Genomic DNA, 22269 nt, shown 5'->3' on the forward strand with positions numbered 1-22269 from the left:
GAAATCATCACTGACCTCACGGGATCGTGTGTGTTCTCGAAGGTAGACCTAAAGGCGGGGTACCACCAGCTGAAGCTACACAGAGAATCGCGCTACATCACCACGTTCTCAACCCACTTGGGCCTGAGGAGGTACAAGCGCCTGAGTTTCGGCATATCGTCGGCCGCGGAGGTTTTTCAACAAACCATCCAGGAGGTCATCAGAGGCATACCAGGGGTACTGAACGTGAGCGATGACATCCTGATACATGCACCGGACATCAAGGAACACATCGTGAGACTGAAGGCACTACTGGGCAGGTTGGAAAGCGCCGGACTCACAATCCATCGAGAGAAGTGTGAATTCCTAAAACCAGAAATAACGTTTTTTGGATACCGGTTCGACCGCACCGGCATATCGCCTGATCCCCAGAAAGTGGCGGACATACAAGCTGCCAGCCCCCCCACGACTCCCACCGAGGTGCGCAGTTTCCTGGGTATGGCCACTTACTGTGGCAGATTCATTCAGAACTTAGCAACACTATCCGAACCACTGCGGGAGCTAACAAAGGCCAGCACCAAGTGGGACTGGGGACCCGAATGCCAGGAGGCATTTGAGAGCATAAAAGACTCCCTGTCAACGGATACCAAGATGGCCTACTACGACACGGACCTCCCGACAGAACTATTTGTGGATGCCAGCCCAGTCGGACTCGGAGCAATCTTGATGCAGGTCACGAAAGAGGGTACAAAAAGGTCGATTGCTTATGCATCCAGGGCGCTCACAGCAACGGAACAAAGGTACTCCCACATAGAAAAGGAGGCAATTGCCGTTCTATGGGGATGTCGACACTTCCACATGTACCTATATGGGCGCAAGTTCACGGCGATCACCGACCACAAGCCCCTGCTACCAATCTTCATTGGGTCATCGGCACACCCACCAGCCAGAATCACCAAGTGGCTGCTACACCTCCAGCAATATGATTTCGAACTTGTCTACCAACCGGGCAGCGGCAACCCCGCGGACTTCCTGTCGAGACACCCACGACCAGCCACCCAGCAGGAAGTGTTAGTCGCCGAAGAAACGGAGGAGCACATCTGTCAAGTGGTCCACACCATGAGGCCCAAAGCGATAAACATCGAGGACATTACAACAGAAACCCAGAATGACCCATGTTGCGATCTGGTAAAAGATGCCATCCTGTCAGGCAACTGGAAAGACTTCATGTCGCATACACGCAACAGAACCGAGGGGGCCAAGGTGTTCCTAGCAGGCATGTTCACGGTTCGACAAGACCTCTCGATCACTGAGGGAGGGCTCCTGCTAAGGGGTGACCGCATCATCATACCCCCAAGGCTGCAAGACAGGATAGTTGCCCTAGCGCATGAAGGACACCAAGGGCTTGCGAGGACAAAGGCACGGATCCGACACAGGGTTTGGTTCCCTCACATTGACGATCGAGTGGAGGACTTAGTGAACACATGTCTACCCTGCCAAATAACGAGTGGACCCCCAGACCCAGAACCGATCCTATCGGCCGAGCGTGGCCGGGCACGATGGGAAGCGATCAGCATTGACTTTTGCAAAATCAGAGAGGGTCTGCACCTACTGGTGGCAATCGATGACCACTCACGATATCCAGAGTTCGAGATACTGGAGTCCACCGCCGCGGAGGTGGTCATCCCGGTGATAGAAAAGATGTTTGCCACCCATGGGCTGCCCACGACCATTAAGAGTGACAATGGACCCCCATTCACAGGGGAGGAATTCAAGTCATACCTACAGGAACTGGGCATCAAATACCACCATATCATGCCAAGGTGGCCGCAAGCTAATGGGGACGTCGAGCGTTTCATGAGAACTATCAACAAGGTACTCCGAGTATCAAAGGCAAACGCCAGCCCGTGGAGGATCGACCTGTTCCGGTTCCTAAGGAACTATCGGGTCACCCCCCACAGCACCACGGGCATACCACCTGCTGACCTTATGTTCGGAACTGTCATCAACTCGTCGATTCCCCATCATCCAAGCAGAACCCCTGACGACATCGACCATGCACGTGTGGAAACGAGGAGAACACGTGCCAATGCTCACATGAGCGCCAAGAGAAGAGCAAGGCCCTCCAACCACAGAGTGGGTGACCAAGTCATCATGTTGCGAAATCCCACAAAATCCAAGATGGACACCAGGTATGACGAACTGCCATGGACTATCAGAAACCGGCGTGGGACCATGATAACGGTCACACGGGGAGGTCGGGAAGTAACAAGGAACGCTTCCTGGTTCAAGCCCGTGCCCCAGCAACTCTGGACGGATGGCGAAGGACATCACGACGACAACGAGCAACAAAGCAGCGACGTGCCGGCGCAAGACCCCCAGGAAGAATCTGCGGGGGATTGCAGCTGGCAATCACCGAGACTACCCAGCAGTGAGGACACATGTAACGAAGGTGAGCAGACTGACGAGCCGAGCGGGGACAGCCCCCAAGCGAAGCGGTACAGCCTGAGAAAGACCACGAGACCGCCTGCGAGGCTGAATTACTATGTATGCTAATTTCCCCAGCAGTGGCAGAAGTTTTATAGTTGAGCATGCGGCTTATGTTTATGTTGTTTAGGTCATGTTGAAATAAAGGAGGAATGTTATATCCGCCCTACGTCCCGCAGCGCGGTGACGTAGGGCAAGTTAATAAAAGCCCCGCCCCCTGAGTGGGAGGCAGTTCCAGGCGAAGCTGAGCCAGCGTGTGTGTGTCTCTTCTTGATCTCCCCTGCCCAGGCCGCGCTCCAGGCCATGCGGCCTCTTGGACCGGAGCCAGCCCCTCGTGCTGGGCCTCCGGCAAAACGCACGACATAACAACCAGGTAGGCCTGCAATTCCATGGCCACAATGGCATCCCCTGTCCACTACTTACCTGGAAGCACTAGGAGCTGAGGGGTACACAGTGGCAAGGTGCAGAGCCATGTTATTAAATGGCCTGGGTGTGGAAGGTCAAAAAGTGTTTGCAGGCCTTACACCCAAAGCACGGGCCGCTGAAAATGACGACGTATATAAAGAGGCCGTCAGGAGAATAATTAAGCACTTTGGCAGCAAATAGAATACGGTGCTGCACATGATACGTTTCTACAATTGCAAACAAGAATACTCTGAACCTGCAAACAACTATGTGACCAATCTGCGCGAACTAGCTGCACTGTGCAACTTTGGCAATAACGCAGAAGTACTAATCTGAGACATGCTGACAGTCCACACCAACAGCAGAAATGTGCAGAACAAATTTATTTTGGAGACGGAACTCCAACTGGAAAAAGCCATAGAGATTGTGAGAGCGGTGGAAGAAACCGCAAGGGGATGGAAAGAGTACGCAGGAAGCTCCAGCCCAGCAGAAGTCCAAGCAATCACCTTTAGGAATAAGAAGGAGAAGCAAGTGACTGACGCAAGAGAAGGGAAGTGGGGAAAGAGGGAACGGCTGAAGTGTCACAGGTGCGTCAGCCAGTGCTTTAAGTGGGGAAAGAAATTGAGGGGGGCCCTCGTTTGGGGGCGTGGCTTCCATTGTGGGCGTGGCCTAAAACGTGCACAAATCATTGTAAGGTGCGCAAACAAATATATAAATGTATGTGAGCATTTATATATTTGTATGCGCACTACTATGGTTTGTGTACCTTTCAAGCCTTATAAACATACCAATGTTACGTATTTCTAGGTTTATAAAAAGGTGGCTTGAAAAGTGCACAAACCATAGTAATTTACGCACACTTGTGTGCTTACCTTGCTATGGTTTGTGCACTTTTCAAGCCACCTTTTATAAGCATAGACATTTATAACATATTTCTATGTTTATAAAAGACGGCTTGAAACATAAACAATTCAAGGCATCTTTTATAAAGCGTTGAGGACGGACAAAACCCGAGGTGGCTTTGTCCATCGACAAAGCTTTATAAAAGATGCCTTGAATTGTGCACGTTTTAAGCGGTCTTTTATAAACATAGGAATATTTCTACGTTTATAAAAGATGGCTTGAAACGTATACAATTCAAGGCATCTTTTATAAAGCTTTGCCAACGGAGATAGACGCCTCGGGCTCAGTGATCTCTGCTCTGAGCAGATAGATCACTGAGCCCGAGGCGCCTTTCACCCTCTGCGAACCCGCGGGCTCTGTGATCTAATCTGCATATTAGATCATGGAGCCCGCAGGTTAGCTGAGGGTCAGTGACCTGGCGAGGGCAAACAAAGGAACTGTAACTTCCCTGATGACCCCTCAAATGAGGGGTCATCAGGGAAGTTACAGTGACTGACAGAAGTGCCAGCCAGCCTCAGCGACGCTGTGCCTGGCTGACACTTCTGTCAGCTCGCCTGAAATTAAACTAGCGGGCGCATCTCCCGTCGCGGCTGCGGCCGCGGCGGGATAATGCATCCCGCCAATGTTGTGTGGGATGGGGGGCCCCGGCAGGGCCCCGGCTCAGTCCCACTTTTTGCAGACTGCCAGGGCCCGGCTCCGGCAGGCCCCGGCCCACTTTAAGCACTGGCGTCAGCACCAAACACTTAGCCAACAACAGAGAATGTCCAGCAAGAGACAAAGAATGCTCGGTGTGCAAATATATTGGAGATTTTTCATTGGTATGCAGGTGGCGCAATAGAAAAGTTACGAACATTAACATGGAACACAACGCAGAGGGAGAATCTTCATCTGAAGAAGGAAGACCCACAGTGTTGATGGTAAACAGTCCACTAGCCAGGAGGGAGATTCCCCACTGTGAAATCAAAGTGGACGGCATGGAGACGAGAGTCATGGTGGATTCGGGCTCTGATCATACTGCCCTTACGCACAGACAAAGAAATGATGGGCACCGAAACGGTTGAAGTTCTTAGTACACGCCACAAACCCACAGTATTTGGAGGTGTGTCAGTAGACCTATTAGGGTACATCAAAGGGAAGGTGGAGTTCAAGGAGAGAGAGATCACCACGAGAATATACTTCACCCAGGAAGGCCCAGCAGTTCTAGGATGGGGCGATCAAGCCAAGCTCAAGATGAAATTGGATCCCAGCATGGAAGATCAAGTGTTAACAGTCAATACAGGAGGAGGGCCGGTAGTTAAAGAAGATTTTCCCAAACTTTTTTCGGAAGGGCCAGGGAAAATCCAGAACTTTGTACACAACATAATTGCCAAGGCAAATGCAGTCCCCGTAAAGCATAAAGTAAGGCGGTGCCAGTAACAGCCAGGGACATACTCAGAACCAAGCTCAACAAAATGGGGAAGGAGGGTACCATTGAGGAGGTAGAACCCTTAGAGTGGTTGAGCCCTATCGGCCTTATCAAAAAGCAAAACTCACAAGACTTGAGGGTGTACATTGACCTTTGCAGCCTTAACTGGGGGTCATTTCAGATAGCTACCTCCTCCGTAGCATAAATTAACTCATCTTCATGATGAAGGAAGCCAGATTGTTCTCCAAGCTAGATATGAGGGATGCTTATCATCAAATTCACCTGCACAAAGAATCCAAGCCACTCACAGAGTTTATCACCCCATTTGGCTTGTATCAATTCACTAAGATGCCTTTCGGTTTGTCGTCTGCTGCTTCAGCGTTTCAGCGCATGATGGACTTACTACTACTTCACATAGGATATGTGTCCTACTTCCAGGACGATATACTGGTCTATGCCGTGGACTAACACACGCATGACATCACTATTAAAAGTGTTCTCACCAAATTACAGGATGCCAGAGTCAAATTGAGATACGAAAACTGCGTCCAAAGGGCACAATAGATTGAATATTTGGGGTGCAAGATTTCTTCCCGGGGTATAAGCCCCAAACAAAACCTTGTGCAAGCCATTGTCATGGCTCCTGAACCAACCAACAAGGAAGAAGTGAGGTTGTTTCTGGTACTTGCACAATATTATGCCAAATTCATCCTCAATTTTTCAGATATCACGATGCAGCTGAAAAACCTACTGAAAAAAGGCACAGAGTTCACATGGCTGGAGGCCCAGAAGGAGGCCATAGAGAATATCAAAAGACGGACAGTATAAGCACCATGCCTACAGCCGTTCAATCCAGCACGGGATACAGTCATAACCACGGATGGCAGTGCGTGCGTGCTAGGTGCTGTACTCACCCAGAAGAAAGGGGAAACTGAACATGTTGTGGCATTCACCTCTAAAGCCCTGTCCACGGCTGAGAAGAATTACTCCACAGTGGAGAAAGAGATGCTAGCCTGTGCATGGGCTGTTGAGCATTTCAGGACTTATGCATGGGCACCAAGTTCAAACTGGTCACCGACCGTAAGCCTCTCATTCATATGCTCAGTCCAGGTGGGACAAAATCGTCTACACTCCAGTTGGCACGCATTGCAGGCAAACTTCAGGAATACACATTTGAAATTACCCACATAGCCGGGTGGAGAAATGCCCAGGCGGACTGCATGTCAAGGTTACCTGGGAACAAAGAGAAAGCCACCACGTTCCTGCCAGATGAATGCACTGTAGCGTCAATCCAAGACCTCAGCAGCCCAGAATTCCTAGAGTTAAGTGAAGGACATTGGAACGATGAGGACAGTAAAGACCCACCATGGTGAGACTTAGAGATTGGGTTAGGAACGGATGGCCAGAAGAAAGGGCCATACCAGAAGGCATGAGGCCGTATTGGAAAGTGGCAGAAGAAATTTCAGAGGTGGAAGGATTGCTCATCAAAGGAGATCAAGTAATACCACCAGTGGGAATGAGAAGAGTCATCCTGTGCAGGGCCCACTCAGGGCATTTAGGAAATACAATGGCACGGCGAAGGGTGAGAGAGGCGTACTGTTGGCCTGCCATGGACCAAGAAATACGATCCATGATTGAGAGATGCCACGAGTGTCTCAACAGTGAAAATGCTTGAAGACCAGACAAGCCCTGATGATTCCCACGTAGATCCCAGAAGCAGTGTGGCACAAGGTGGGGTTGGATTTCATAGGAACATTGGCAGCAATGGCTCCCAAGCATCGGTATGGCATAGTACTGATATACTACCTGTCGAAATGGGTAGAAGCAGAATTTGTCCCCAACATTACCATTGTTACTGTCATAGAAGTCCTAACATCCATTTTTCAGAGGGAAGGTCTCCCCAAAGATTTAGTCACGGGCAATGGAGTACAGCTCATGTGACAGGAAATTGAGTTATTCCTGCACAAACACAACATAATACAGAGGAAGGCCGCACTGTACCACCTCCAAGCGAATGAACAAGTGGAGAGGGCGAATAGGTTCATCAAAGGAGCCATCCAGTTGGCAACCGCTTCCGGTATTGATCCACTCAAAACAGTCAAGGAGGCTGTTGTGGCCTACAGAATAACTCCCAAGAGCATCATCCAAATTTCGATGTTTCGAATGCTGAGGGGGAGGAGAGCAGCATCCACACTGGAACCACCATGGTTGACCAGAGTAAGAGAAGATGACGAGGTAGACATGGCTGAAGTAGTGTGGAGGCTGGAAAACAGCAAAGCACGCATGAAGAGATGGAGTGGTCTGAGAGGAACAACTCCAGGCCGCGAAGTCAAGGAAGGCGATTGGAACGAAATACGACTACAGAGCAAGGACCAAATGACAGGTTCGAAGTTCAGTCAACCAATAAAAGTAATCCACGGAGGGACTAATCACGTTTGCACAGAGGATGGCCGCACATGGAACATGGAGCGTGTGGCAATGTTTCAGAAGGATTGCGAAGCGGAAAGACCCAAGAGGTATTCACCCCTTGTAAAAGCCCTGACAGAGATGCCACAAGAGAGCAAGAACTAGATATCACTGTGAGAGAAATCAAGGAGGGAGAAACAGAAAGAGAGGCATCGGAAACATCCCATGAAGCGAGTGAAGCACATGACACAGGTGGTAGGAAGGAATATCGTCTGAGAAGGGAGCACAGAAGACCGGTGAAGTATGATGACTTTGTAATGGAATAAACTTTGCTGTGTAAAGGGAGGTGTGTAGGGACCTCGCGAGACGTTCTAGGGCGTAGTCTTGCGAGACTTGCCGCGGGACCCGACGAGAGCCGACAAAGCGCGCTTGGAAAGCAATTGAAGGCGCAAATGATATGGAGCAGGTCGCGCTCCCGGCGTTCCTCCCATGAGAGAGATTAAAAGACTGTTACTGGACCTTATTGCTAGCCCTGTCCTGCATTGGTTATTTCTTTCAGTTCCAGGACATTTAAAGAACCATCCTAGTTTGAACTGCTGAATGTTACTACAGCAATAAAGTTGTTAAATCCAACAGGCTGATCCCCTTCATTTATACTACAACTTGGAACATTCTACCCCTCAGGCTGGACAGTGTCCCTTATGAGGTAACGTTCCCACACAGTAGTCACATGCGTGTGCAGTTGATGGGGCATGCGGTAGTTCCCTTGGCTTTTGGATAGAGATCTGGCAGCGTTCCCCCTGCTTGCTTGGATTTGGTGATGGCATGCACTTCCTGGACGCTCACCAATTGAAATGCTGTTTCCATTTTCCCAGCCATCACCTCCTTGACTTCGTATAAGCGGCCGAGTTCTAGGATATGCTGTAAAGTGAGGCCCGGCACACATACGATTTGCTGGTGAAGTTTGTTGCAGTAGCAGCCTTCAATCAAGTGGACTCTCACTTCATCTGTCGCATCTAAAAGGGTGCAAGTTGATGCAAGGTGATTGAAGCCTGGCAGGAAAAGGCATTGATGTGTTTGAGTTGCTGTTTGTCTGCCATGTCACAATTCAAAATGTTCAAAGTCAAAGTTGGCCTGCGGTTTAAAGTAGTAAGCCAGAGTTGGGTTTACGATACATCATGTATGAAGTGTTGGCAGGGTTTAATGTCTTGAATGCTCTGTGGACACCTGGGCCGAAAAAGACAACCAGAGACACTCTTTTTTTGTGTGCATCTGCTCCAAAGTATTGGGTAGGGTCAAAGTATAATTCAGTCTCTCTACCCAAAAAGCCCATTTGGGATCAAGAGCAGATGTTGCACCTTGATTGTCGATCTCTCTGATAGAGATAACTGCAGATGTGTGCTTATTGGGGTTTTGGGTCGTAGGGGTGCGTCATCACCAGCTGTTATGTCCAACCTGGCGATCCGGGCCTAATGTAACTGCTGTACTCCCCCTGGTATTGTGGTACAGCCGCAGCCTTATGAGTGGTGACTTGAGTGCTTCAAAGTGCAGGATCAGGAGGGTGACAGCAATAAACACACACATGTTAAACCTAGCAGCTATGTCGCTAATGAAACACCCCACGCATGTGGATCTGCACATGGCTCTCTGGCTGTACCTTTCTTTGAAATGTTTATGCTTGCTGCATCACCATTTGATCTGGTGCATGCGTGCGGTATACAGCTCACACTCTGCGCGGACAATGTGGAACCGTGTTGTCACAGTAATGCTACACGCTATCGCAGCACCCAAGGCAACAGGCGGTTCAAGGATGCTGAAAAGTGGTGCAGGTAGAGGTACAACTCCTCTTGTGGTCTTCATTCTGAATGCATGCCTAAGAGAAGCGCCCCATAGTGCTTAGCGCGTGCCCATGATGACTGGCATGGTCCTTGCAAAGCACTTGTGCATGCGACGCACATTTGCACCAAGACGTGATGTTACACCAGCTCTTTCCCTTTGACCAAATTGTGTTGTCCTGGACAGTTTAGTTAATCTCGATGATTTAGCCAACAGAGTTGGGAATTCTGGCAAAGGGCTCAATGCTGGTGGTAAGATCTCTCAAAGTGCATGCATATTGTCTGCAGAGCTTTGTTTATAGTAAGTCATCTATTTTGCCTCAAGTTATTCTATCTCCTTTAGTGTTATCCTGTTCTACCCGAGCATATATCATAAAGCTAGCAATTAAATTGCCAAGTGGTTACTTTCAACTCTAGGGACCACCCACCTATCCCCCACTTTATCCTGCTACCATGAAACATTAATAATTACAGATTTTAACGTAGGAGCTTATGCAACCTGCCATTATGCACCCTAATGTTTGCCCCTAGAGGCAAAGCACCCCCATGTACCTACCCACTCTAGGCTTACCAGAACAAGACATAGCTGGTATTCCCCTGTGATATTTGTATCGTGCACTATCCCCTGGCGCTCTGCCGGGTCTGTAAAAGGGAGAGGAGGGGCGGTGAGTTAGTAGGAATGAGCTGGAAAAGTGCAAGATAGCAGTGATGTGCTGTTGGCAGCCTCAGCCTGGTGGGTCCGTTGGCTGGGCTTGGGGTTGTGTTTGGTTAGGGTTTGAGAGGTGTATACAGAGGGATGAAATTGTTAGTGGATTGGTTAGTTGGCATTCCTGTCCTTGCAATTGTGTCTTGGTGTGGTGCCTGCTATCGTTCACTATTCCATATGCTTACATTCACATTTCTATCTAGATATGACACAAGCTTAAGAATTCCATCTAAGTGTGCACATGCTAACATTCACATTTATGAATATAATATTCTCTGGCTGCATCATGTGCGTAGCATACTTAAGGGGTACAGGGGACTCCAGTTGCCTTTGCAATTTGGTTAGCAAAGGCATTACCTTTGCCCACATTATTTACAATGGCCTTGTGTGCGCTGCATTTAATGATGGCCAGCCTTTTTGGCAGGGTCAGTGCACACCATTTCGAAATCAATGTAGTAAGCAGTATTTTTTGTCCCATGTGAAGTTAAAAAATCCTCTCATCCCATAAACAGACAATGTTCTGAGCTACTCCAAATGCATATGAACTGTCAATGTAAATATTAACTACAAGAACGGAGCTCAACTCACAAGCTCGGGTAAGGGCAATAATTTCAGCTGCTTGTGCTGAATGCAGAGATATCCTAAAAGCCTCAATTGTTTTCAATGTTGTAATGGCATATAATGCCGTGGTAGTACCACCTGGTAATTTAAAACATGAGCCATCTACATATAATGTACCATCAGTTTTATTAATTGGAGTATCCATCAAATCTACTTGTCCCTTTGTTTCATTATTTGTTATTAATACACAATCATGCCTTACTTTTGATTAATCCGATGGGAGGAGTTGCAAGGTAGCAGGATTTAAAGTGTCACAACGTTGTATGGCAATGTTTGGAGCCAATAACGTCAGGTCATACCTAGATAACCTGGCATTTGTCAGGTGCTGTGTTTTAGTTTTGTTCAACAAAATATCAATCACATGTGGCACAGAATGTAACTTGGTGTCCCAATATTATGGCATCGTCTTGCTTCATAGAAATGGCTGCAGCTACAACACCCCTTAAACAATTCGAAGTGCTTTTGCCACTGGGTCCAATGCGGAAGAAAAATATACAGGTTTCTACCCCCTTGCTGTTGAGTTAGTACAGATAACACACAGCGTAGCGAATATGAAGAAAATCATATATACTAAGAAGATAAGTAACAAGAGATGTAGTAGATGTATATACGCAGAAATGCAAGGCTGATAAGACAATGTAGCTGCTTGCTAAAGTAGGAAATATACCGCAAGTAAAGCAGCCATGTTGAGAAAATGGACATCTGCATCGTATGATAGTAAACGAGAAGCCTCAAGAAGGTAAACCAAGGCTGCAGAGCTGACAGGCGCTGGAATACAGATTCATGCAGAACAAAGGACAGTCGTTTGGCTCAGGATCATGTATGCTGCAGCAAGAAGCAACTGCAAGGCACAAAAGGAATTGAATAGGATAAGCGATGTACATAGGACATATTTCTCTTAGGTTAAGCGCAGGAGAGAACATTTGTGAGTGCCAAGTATTGTACAATCAAAGATGCAGAAAGCACACGCAAGACGGAGCAATCAAGTCTCCAGAGGCCAAGAGGAGTAATAGCACCCAATATAATTGAATCAAATAGCACTAAATAAAAGGACAAAATGGACAAAATTGTGGTCTCCTCACATGTGGTGGAGGACCAGTAGAGAATGCCTGTTCATGAAGATCCAGACGAACATAGCAATGTACCTTCACTCCCTTTAAAGTTCAGAGGAAGAGAATAGTCAGAAAGGTCAACCACACAGGAGAAGCCTTTGCTTAGGCCCTAACTGATGAGAGATGGTAGGCTAGAAGGCAGTTGTCTGATGTTCCCTTGCATCTGGGTTTCGTTTACGTGCTGCTAACGAGCCGAATGTCCAAGGTTGGTAAGAGCGTGCCAACCAATCATGAGGGCCTATGTGATGTTGGACCATACATTGTTGCAGAAGTCTATCTGCTGCTGTTGTTGTGTTATTATCTGTATTTTACGTAGTTGGAGGTAGCTCAAGGCGTGCCTACTAGGTAAGGGCAGCCAATGATGATACTAACACCTATATAGACTATATGTATACGTTTCCCTTAACCAATCCCTTCACCCCATAGGATTTTACTGTTTGCTGCGTAGGATGACATCATAGCTGACGTACATCGAGGTATAAAGACTTTTGTGTAACTGAACTGCATTGAGACTGTGTGAACTGCAATCTGTTTGTTCGACAGGTTTCCCTACTTCATTGAACTATAATAAAGTAGTATTTTGCCATATTCTTTGAGTATGTCTGGTTATTTGGGGCGAGATAATTTTTCAGCACTTGGAATGCTCCAAGTGCTATTGCACAGAGCAACCTCATAACACAGTCCCTGCCCCCATAAGAATAGCCTTGATATGATATGGTATGATATGATATATGTTATTTATAACGCGCTAATACCCAGAGGTTTCTAAGCGCGGACCCGGGGGATCGAACTTGTGGTGCTCCATGTCGTCTTGCTTCCAAGGCGAGCATGTTGCCCCTGAGCTATCCTCCCAAGACAAGCTATCCTCCTTGCAAGCTGTTAATGCCATTCTTCACAATCCAGAATTTAGACAGTCCAGAGCATTCAAAGCTATAGGAGGGGTTACTACTCCAAGCACAATGTCCTGAATCCATAACTGATCTAATTGCTCTCCTTCACCACAATACAACGATCCAAATTCGCTTATCAATGGATGGCGATATGTCCTCTACCATCCCTACACATAGAGGCTTAAAATAGGGCTGTTTACTAGCCTCAGCCCTGTTTAATTTCTTTATTTCTGATGTCAGAGACAAATTGAGCATGTCATCTCAGATTCTCCAAAATTGGGTGCTACCACCATGCCCTGGCTTTTATATGCAGATGACATGGTCCTCCTGGCCAAGACACCAAAAGGTCTGCAAAACCAGCTGTATGCCCTAAATGCCTATCTGGAAGATCATCAATTAGCAATCAACCATGAGAAAACCAAGATATTACGATTTGGAAACGTCAAGAAGGATCGCAAGATGATCCAGTGTTCACTCAATAAAGTACAACTTGATGTTATCCATGAGTTTCGCTACTTAGGCATTAATATTAATGACCACCAACAGGACCTGCCTTATATCAATGAAATAATTAAAAAAATTACCATTGCCATATCACAAGCCCGCATTATAAATGCTAAATATGGCAAGTTTTCTAGTAGTCCAATGCTCACATTTTACAGACAAAAGGTGGTACCTATAATTTTCTATGCAGGGAAAAGATTTTGGAACTCAGAGTCATTTTGGCTCAAAATAGAAGTCTGATTCCAGAAACGTGTCCTATCTCTACCAGCAAGCCAATCAGTGGCTATCATTAGACACGAACAAGGATTGATATCTTTTTATGGATCCCACATGAGGAAGCTCTGATCTTCATATTGAAAAAAATTCCCACTGGCAAGTAAAAAAGATACAGTGCTACCTATTCTATCTCAGTATGTACAGACGGCAAACCATAATTTTCTAATTGCTTGGAAAAAGGAAATAAACCATAGACTGGAAGAAGAAGGCATTTCCACTGACCAACTATTACACAATCCAGTATGAGCCAAACAAAAGATCTGGCAGCATGATTGGATACGCACCCGGCAAATCTGTATAACATACATAGATTTAAAAATGCCTTTTTCCGCTTCTGTCACAGATTCTTCACCCATTGCTATCAATAAGTGTCTCAGTCCACTTTCTGTCTCCACGACCCTTCAATTTTACAGGACTTGTTATTATTTTCATTGGTTCTGGTACCACAGTTCAGTAGCAAATGTACTTTGTATATTCTCCATGCCAAAATGCACAAGTGGTTGAACAAGGAACATTGCACATATCTTGCTTTAGCATTTGTGAATGTGCAAATTCTCTCTGTATCTGATCAGGTGTGCAACAACACTATAGGTATGCATTACAAGAATGAAATCTCAATTTTCACTTACTTGCACTAGTCCAGAGAAGGACCCTGCTACGAAGACATGAATATTGGTTTGGTTGGGTCTGCGGTCTCCCTGCGGCTGGTCACCAAGAAAGAGCAAAGCATTGCTATACGAACCGAACGCCAATGCGTTACTTATCGCAACGGTTAACACGGGAAAGCTCATGCCTTTGAAAAATCCCAGAATCTGAAATACAGCAAAATATATATATTGTCATACAACCACACAAACACATATCAATTTGAACAAACATGACTTTTCTATTTCCACTTGAATTCCATAAATAGTGACAGGCCCCTTAGCATAATTTTATTTCAGATATTGGTAACAATCGCATCAGACTTATTTCCGTTTTGTATATACAATGGGATTCCCATGCGCATATTAGGATTCCCATTGCGACTATGTGTGCACCTAAACTATGGCCCTCATTCCGAGTTTGGAGGTAACTACCATCCATTACCGGCATGGCGCAAATAGCGTGTCCGAGCTGGCAATAGACTGTTAAAAGCGCACTATTACGAGTTCGCGGACACAAGCTTTGCACCATGCCAGTAATGACCGTAGCGTCATGCCACAAAAATGCCCGAAAAACCCCGTACCGACATGACCCGCACCGTAGCAAACACTACCGCCATGGAGCAATGCGGCATTAGCGGTGACTGTAAATAGCGGTCACCGTTATTTACGGTCACCGTTAAAATGCGGAACCGGAAATAGCGTCATCGCACAGGAACTGGAAGGAGCACGGCGGCCATCTTTAAAAACACAATCCATTGCCATCCTCACCAGACAGGACCCCTGGCACACTGTTGACATACCGGAAAGTTACCACCACTACCGAGGAATGCCAAAAGCGCCAAAGAAGGGAGCAGCCCGCCTCCGAAAGGAGCGGTTCAGCCCTGACGAACTGCAAATGTTAGTGGATACCCTCCACGAGCATGCTGACACTGTTTTCAGCAACGACATGCGGAGGGTGGCGGTGCTAAAAAAAAAAAAAGACATCTGGGCACTAGTGGCGCAAAAGGTGAGCGCTGTGGGCAACACCCCCCGCACCACGAAGGACTGCCGCAAAAGGTGGGACGACCTGTGGCTGAGGGTGCGGAGCATCCTGTCTGCGAATAGAAGCCAGACCCTGGAGACTGGAGGAGGCCCAGGTTCGCCCATGAATCTCAAGCCGTGGGAGGAGACATGCGCGGCCATGATAGGCTCCGAATCCATTGAAGGGGTCGGAGAAATGGAGTGTGGTGCAACGTCATCCGCTGATGGAGGGGAGTGTCCAAAGTCAATACTGCCAACGCCAATATTATGAAAGTCACTGCTAAGGTCTGGCCAAGGAGTCAGGGCATGGTCGGCCACACCACCCCCCCTGTAAATCATGCCGAAGGAAGTGAGACCCAAGCTAGTGCCAGGTGCAAGGCTGTAACCTATATGACACATACCACACAAAGTGGCCCCTTCCATGAGGCACACAGGGCAGTTGTGCATGTTAGACAGCACAGTACCCGGCCAACAAGAGTGACACAGACATATGCATGCATTTACCACCCAAGTATTGAATTATGTGCCATTCCCCACCCAAATGCCGATAACCCACAAATATCTGAATGTGCTATTGTAGCCATGTATAAATGCTGGCTCTCAAATCATCACTCATGCCGTCTCTCTCTTCCACCCTCACAGGCAGTGAGCATGACAGCGACGAGCTGGAGAGCAACCGTCCCAGCACTTCCAGGGGCCAAGGCAGGGGCCGCTGTCTTCCAGCGAGGAAGACAACAACTGGACGCACACCACCGGCTCCAGCAATGCCTGTGGAGGGTGCACCACCCCCACCCCCACACCCACCCTTCCCTGCAATGGCTGCAGACACATGCCCAACGCCGCGGTCTGAGGAGTCGAGTGTGGCTGGGGAGGTGGCAGCCACCGCCCCCCGCGATGTTGCCGACAGCCCCAATTCCATCTGTGGAGCGACTGAGGAGGACACATTTGAAGTTGTCCACACTCCTGATGCCCACTCTAACCCCCAGGTCTCCTTTAGTGACTCGGCCAAGACCAACACACCTGAGCTATCTGGCCAAGGGCCAACACAGGGACATGCCAGTCCTGTGGCCAGTTCCCTTGAGGAAGCGCCGCCAGGGCATGTCAGTCCGATCCCCAGCAGGGCCACAACATACGCCGCAGATGTACAACGGGCTGAGCAGCTCACAGCCCTGATCACTGATTTTATGCAGGACAATCGGCAGGGCAGGGAGGAGTGGCGGGATGAATTGAGGGCACTGGGCCAGGTAATAACGGACAGCACAAATCAGCTCTGCGTGGTCCTCGGCCTGCTCTGGAGGCTGCACATCCTGCACAACAGGCCCAGCATGAGGACACCCCCTCAACTAGCAACTCGACCCAGACCAGCCCGCTCCGTCGGTTGCTCCGTACGCTGCGCCGCCAGGACATGTCTCCCCCTGGCTCTGAGAGCGCACAGTGACATTACTGCCATCTACATGTGGGCTATGTGGACCCTATGGGACTAGTGTGGGTTGTTGTGGTGGAAGGGGGGGGTAAGGGTGTGTTGGGGAGTTGTGCTGGGAGGGGGGGTGAGGGTGTGTAGGGGAGTTGTGGTGGGAGGGGGAGGAGGATGAGGGTGTGTTGGGGAGTTGTGGTGGGAGTGGGAGGAGGGGGGAGGGTGGTGGAGGGTTTGGTTTTCACGTTGGAATTTTCACTTTAAATACAATGGTTGTTCATCTAAAAAAACAGAGTGGACATTCATCATTGCGCATGTGTCATTTAATATTGCACAGTGCATAGTGTACATGTATACCCACACCCAGTGCCCTATGTCCTGTCATCCTCACACCTTGTGTGTCAGAAATATTGTCCAATCAATGATTGCCGCACGGCACGTCCCTCCTGTGCATCGGCACTGTGATGCTGTGCTGCCACTTCTTCCTCCTCCTCCCCTTCATCATCATCAGGTGGTAGCAGTTCCATGTCAGGGGGCAGGGGCACGTTCCGTCGGATGCACATATTGTTCAGCATTTTACATGCCATGGTGATCTTGGACACCTTCTCATGGCTGTAGATGAGTGCCCCACCCGACCGGCTGAGGCAACAAAATCGTGCCTTCAACAGGGCAAAGGTCTGCTCAATCACCAGACGTGTACGGGTATGGGAACGATTGTAGTCCTCCTCGTGCCTGTTCTGTGGGTTTCGGACAGGGTCATGAGCCATGGCTTCAAGGGATAGCCACCATCACCTGCCTGAGAGGGGAATGAAGGTAAGTGTTCGTACATTCATGGCGGACAACTGTACTTGTTTTACATGGCAGAGGGTGATTTCTGCCCATACGCACATGTCCCTGGATACATTGACCCCATTTCTGGCCCCGCTATGTGTCCTGTGCAATGGAATGATGGAGGGGTAGCATCTTCAAGATGGGTTATGGTGTACACTCACATCTTGTTGCACGTGCATCATATATGCATGCAGCAGTGTTGGAGTAAAATCATTGATGTGTTGTGTTCTGTGAGATTTGGTAGTAGGGAGTGTTGGCTGTAGACAGTAGCATATTCGTCATTCTACACTGATCAGTACCATGGTGACTTGCAGCACTCCTATGGGTGTCCGGAACCAGTGACACGCTGTGGTATCCCTGTTAGGCTCACTTCAATGCACTCCCAAAGATGACTGTCCTGTGGGATGATTTGCTGGAGGCAGCGACATAGTGCATATGCAGTGTATAGTGCAGGATGCCCTTTGGGTGTGTGAGGGCCACCGATGAGTGGTGCATGTGTTGTGGGATGTGGCCTGGTTATCTGTTAGTCATGTAGTGTTAGGTGTCGGCCTTACTTCATCACTGTGGGATTTGGTAGTCATGTGCCGTCTCACTTGCTTTGGGGCAGTGTTCGGTGAGGTGCACATTGTTCACTGGCATCAACATTTCCACCCAGGTGGAGTATGCATCTCCCCCCCTTCCCACCCAGGTGGAGTATGCATCCCCCCCTTCCCACCCAGGTGGAGTATGCATCTCCTCCCCCCTTCCCACCCCAGTGGAGTATGCATCTCCCCCCCTTCACACCCAGGTGGAGTATGCATCTCCCCCCTTCCGACCCAGGTGGAGTATGTATCTACCCCCCTCTTCCCACCCAGGTGGAGTATGCATCCCCCCACCTTCCCACGCAGGTGAAGTATGCACCCCCCCCTTTCCACCCAGGTGGAGTATGCAGCCACCCACCTCACAACCCAGATGCACTACCATGGCCCAGTCAGGCAACTCACCAAGCAGCCAGTCACGTCGTCCAGCATGTCGCTCCATATAGCATGGTAGCGTGGAGTTCCGCAGGACCAATGAGTCATTAGTTGATCCTGGATATCGGGCACAGCAATGTGTGATGATCTTGCTGGCGTTGCATACCATCTGCACGTTGATGGAGTGGTATTGCTTGCGGTATAGATACGCCACCTCCATGGCATGCAGGACCACCAAATCCACGTGGGTGCAGTCGAGGGCACCTATACAATTTGGCATGCCTGCCAGTGCATGGTCTGTGGTAGGGATATGTAGTCCCTTGTGTGCTTGAGGAGAGCATCCAGCACTTGGTTCAGTATCCGGGAAAATAAGGGTTGTGATATGCCATGCATGTGCCCCACTGTGTGCTGGTAGGTGCCTGTGGCAAGGAAGTGGAGCACAGACACTACCTTCAGTAGAGGGGGGATGACGGTGCGTATTTCTATGAGGCTCACTATGTCGTCATGTATCAGGTCCACTATGGTGGTGATGGTGTCACAGTCAAGCCAGTACAGGGTGTGGATCTGCTCTGGTGTTAGGTTGAAGGGGGTGGCTCTGATGCGAGGGATTGGGGGCTGCCGGCGTGGTAACGGTGGCTGCACTGGTGGGGCATGCTGGGCCTGTCTCACCCTCCTTCTCCTCCTGTGTATCCTCTGTGGTGGGGCTGTGGTTATTGTTGTTGCTGCTTTGCAAGCAGGGCCTCCAGCTCCAGAAATGAACTACTATTGGCATCATCTTGGTGTGGGAGGGGGTGTGGTGTGTGCGTGTGCTCCTTTTGTGCTGTGCCAGACTCCATTGCCTCCACCTGTGCTGATTGTGTGCACATGTGGCTCTTGGAAACACTGCTCAGGGTTCTTAACACCTTCTCGGAGATGCTGGAATTTACTCCATGCCGGTAAGGTACTTTTCGAGCTTCAGTAGGCCGTTATTTGCATGTCTGCATGGCTTGTGATCAGCTCCGGTTTACGGCATGCCGGTAATGCCCGCATGTTTTGTCACGCGCACGCGTGGACCGCTATTTATGGCATCGTAAATTACGATGCCGTAAATAGCGGTCTGGTTGGTCAGAATAGCCCGTAGCGGTAAGCGATGCTGGTAATCCTTTACCGGCATCTTTTTTACCTTACCTCCAACCTTGGAATGACCCCCTATGTGTTTTGACAGAATAAATGCATGTATATATGTATGTATGGGATTTATAAAGTACAAACCGATGGTAGTAGAGGAACTGCGTTGGGTAAGGTGAACAGTAGAAGGGGAAGCTTCAGAGGGGTAACAGTGTTGAATAGAGCGGTCAGTGATTGTGAGATGTTCTTTAAAGAGTAGGGGCTTCAGGTGCTTCCTGAAGTGTAGGATGGAGAGTACCAGTCTTATCTGTGTTGGTAACTTGTTCCAGAGACAGGGTGCACAGCAGAAAAAGACATGTTTTCTGGGTTTTATTCTCTCTTGCAGTTCTTCGTTTCCAGCTTAGTGATTTTGTGGCTTCTGGTGGTGAGCAGGCCTCTGAAGATGTTGAGTTTCTCAGCTAAGTAGAGTGGTATTTTGGTTGTGACTGTTTTAGGTGATGCATGCTGTCTTGAATATTATGCACGCTTGAAGGGTAGCCAGTGCAGCTCCTTGATGATTGGGGTGATGTGGTTGAATGTTCTTAGTCCTGTGATAAATTGTGCTACAGCATGCTGGACAGCTGTCAGAGTTACCATGGTGGCATCTGGGTGTCCTGTGAATAGGGGGTTGGCACCGTACAGGTGGGAGATGACCAAAGTTTGGACAATTGTTGTGAAATTCGGGGCAGGGATGAAAGGCTTGACCTTGTTGAGGAGCGAAAGCTGGCTCCATGCTGCTTGGGTCTTCATAGTGATACGTGTTTTGAATTAAAGGTCACAGCCGGGAGTAAAGGTGGGAGGTTTTGCACTGTTTTAGAGTTGAGGTGTGATTTCATCGAGCCTTATGTCAGTCAGCTAATCCTGGACTTGGGCATACTTGGTGGTGTTTCCTTGGATAATTCAGTTGATCTTTGTAGGTTGAGTTTCAGGTTGGTGCTTGACATCCAGGCTTTGATGAGGGACAAAACCCAACAAAAGTTGTCCCCACAGGATATAGTCTAAGGGTGATGTGGTATATCCATTACCTATACACACCTCATTTTCTCTGAAAAAGAAAAAGAAAAAATGGGGATCACTGCTTTCTGGGTGGGCTAGTCCGTAATTCCAGATGGTGTCCTAATTTTGTCTATCTGTTCAAAATAACATCTTGTATGTATATAATGACACAATTAATGTCATTGCCAAAATAATTTCATTCAGTTTTATCACTTGATTGAACATAGGCTCTAAATAGAGATTTCAAAAATGCTTTTCGGCATTTAATATAAAACATAAAACAATCTTTTATGCAAAAGCCTCGACAACATTTTACAAGACTTTTTACAAAACATTTAACAATATTATTTTAAGGTAGGCTCAACAACATCATCTGAACCCTAAATCACAGTAAAGATAGAATATCGGAGGCCACCAGGGGGCGCAGGCAACATGGCTGCCTGAGCAGAGAGCTCCGTACCCAGCCCCGGGTTATCGTTGGCAGTGAAGAAGAGTGGGGCCCCCACCCTCCTTGAGACCCCCCCACGAGACTGTGGGAGCCCTCGCCCCCCAGCTGGGTCCAACTCCGACCCTCGGCCGTGCAGGCTTCATCGAGTTCGGCCGCCCGGGGGATCCATCGGCCCTTCCCCCCACACTCTGGAGCGGAGCGGAGCACGGCTGAGGGCCGCGGCGGGCGCGCAGGACCAGGAGAAGGAGAGATCAGATGCGCACAGAGTGCGCAGAGGCTAAGGCGGAGACCACACGCGGGACCGGCGGCCGAACGAGGAAACGACCTGAAGCCCGGACCCACAGAGCAGCGCGTCGGCCCGGCGCGAGAGGTGAGAGCGCCCTCGGCGCACTTGCGGGCCCGGAGGAGCGCACCCCCCCCCCCGCCTCACCTTCCTCCCCGGAGCAGGATAGCGACCCAGACTCCCCCACGGACTCGGGAGGCCCCCCCTCTCTCTAACCTTGAACGGGGCCTGGGGCGGCTCCTGCCACAGTGAATCCCCCCGGCTTTGACTCTTCCCCCCTCGGGGACAAGCGGGGCTTGAGGCGAGAGCGCCCTCGGCACACGTACGGGCCCGGAGGGGCGACGCAGGAGCGCGCCTCCCCCCCCCCACCACACCTTCCTCCCCGGAAGACGCCCGGGGCCCGAGGCGGAATAGCGACCCCAGACTCCCCCACGGATTCGGGAGGCCGACGCAGGGGCGCGGCCCCCCCCCCCTCTCTCTAACCTTGAATGGGGCCTGGGGCGGCTCCTGCTACAGTGGATCCCCCCGGGGGGCCGACACACGGAGGAACATAAGGGACCAAGGACTATTGGCGAGAGGTCAATCGGACCATTCCCTTCACGATCACCCCACTGGAGCACGACGCGGGAGGAGAGGGCACCGGGGGCACGCCAGAGGGCCCCACCGATACCAGACCCCCGGACTCTCGACTGGGCAACGTACCATACACGGAAACCTCGGCCTGGCTGCGCCCATCGCTTGGGATCGTCATCGGGGGGACATTCGCCCACCAGGTGCCTACCTGTCTCACCTCTGGGGTCGTTAACTATACGCTGCACTCCAAGATCAAGATTGTGGGCTGGACAGGCCACACCGAATACAGCCCACCGGAGCCCCCCCCCCCCCCATGAGCTGGAGGGAGACCCTCGCCAAATACCAATTTGTGGCTTCTGGAGGTGGAATGGCGGCAGGGGGCTCCTCTACCCCCCCCCCCCGACCTGGGGGCTATACAAAACAATATCC

At 49.5% G+C, this 22269-nt stretch overlaps 1 protein-coding gene across 4 annotated transcripts in view; it reads right to left on the bottom strand.

Annotated features, from left to right (window-relative positions):
* SLC25A45 (solute carrier family 25 member 45) overlaps positions 1–22269 on the bottom strand; it is a 308119-nt gene that overhangs the window by 31528 nt on the left and 254322 nt on the right. For all 4 annotated transcript variants that reach the window (XM_069644766.1, XM_069644764.1, XM_069644767.1 and 1 more), the window contains one exon: positions 14159–14341. In XM_069644766.1, the coding sequence (XP_069500867.1) occupies positions 14159–14341 (183 nt within the window). The remainder of the gene's footprint in view (positions 1–14158; positions 14342–22269) is intronic.

The sequence above is a fragment of the Ambystoma mexicanum genome, chromosome 2p, assembly GCF_040938575.1.
Source record: "Ambystoma mexicanum isolate Mex_15411 chromosome 2p, UKY_AmexF1_1, whole genome shotgun sequence".
NCBI classification, from domain to species: Eukaryota; Metazoa; Chordata; class Amphibia; order Caudata; family Ambystomatidae; genus Ambystoma; species Ambystoma mexicanum.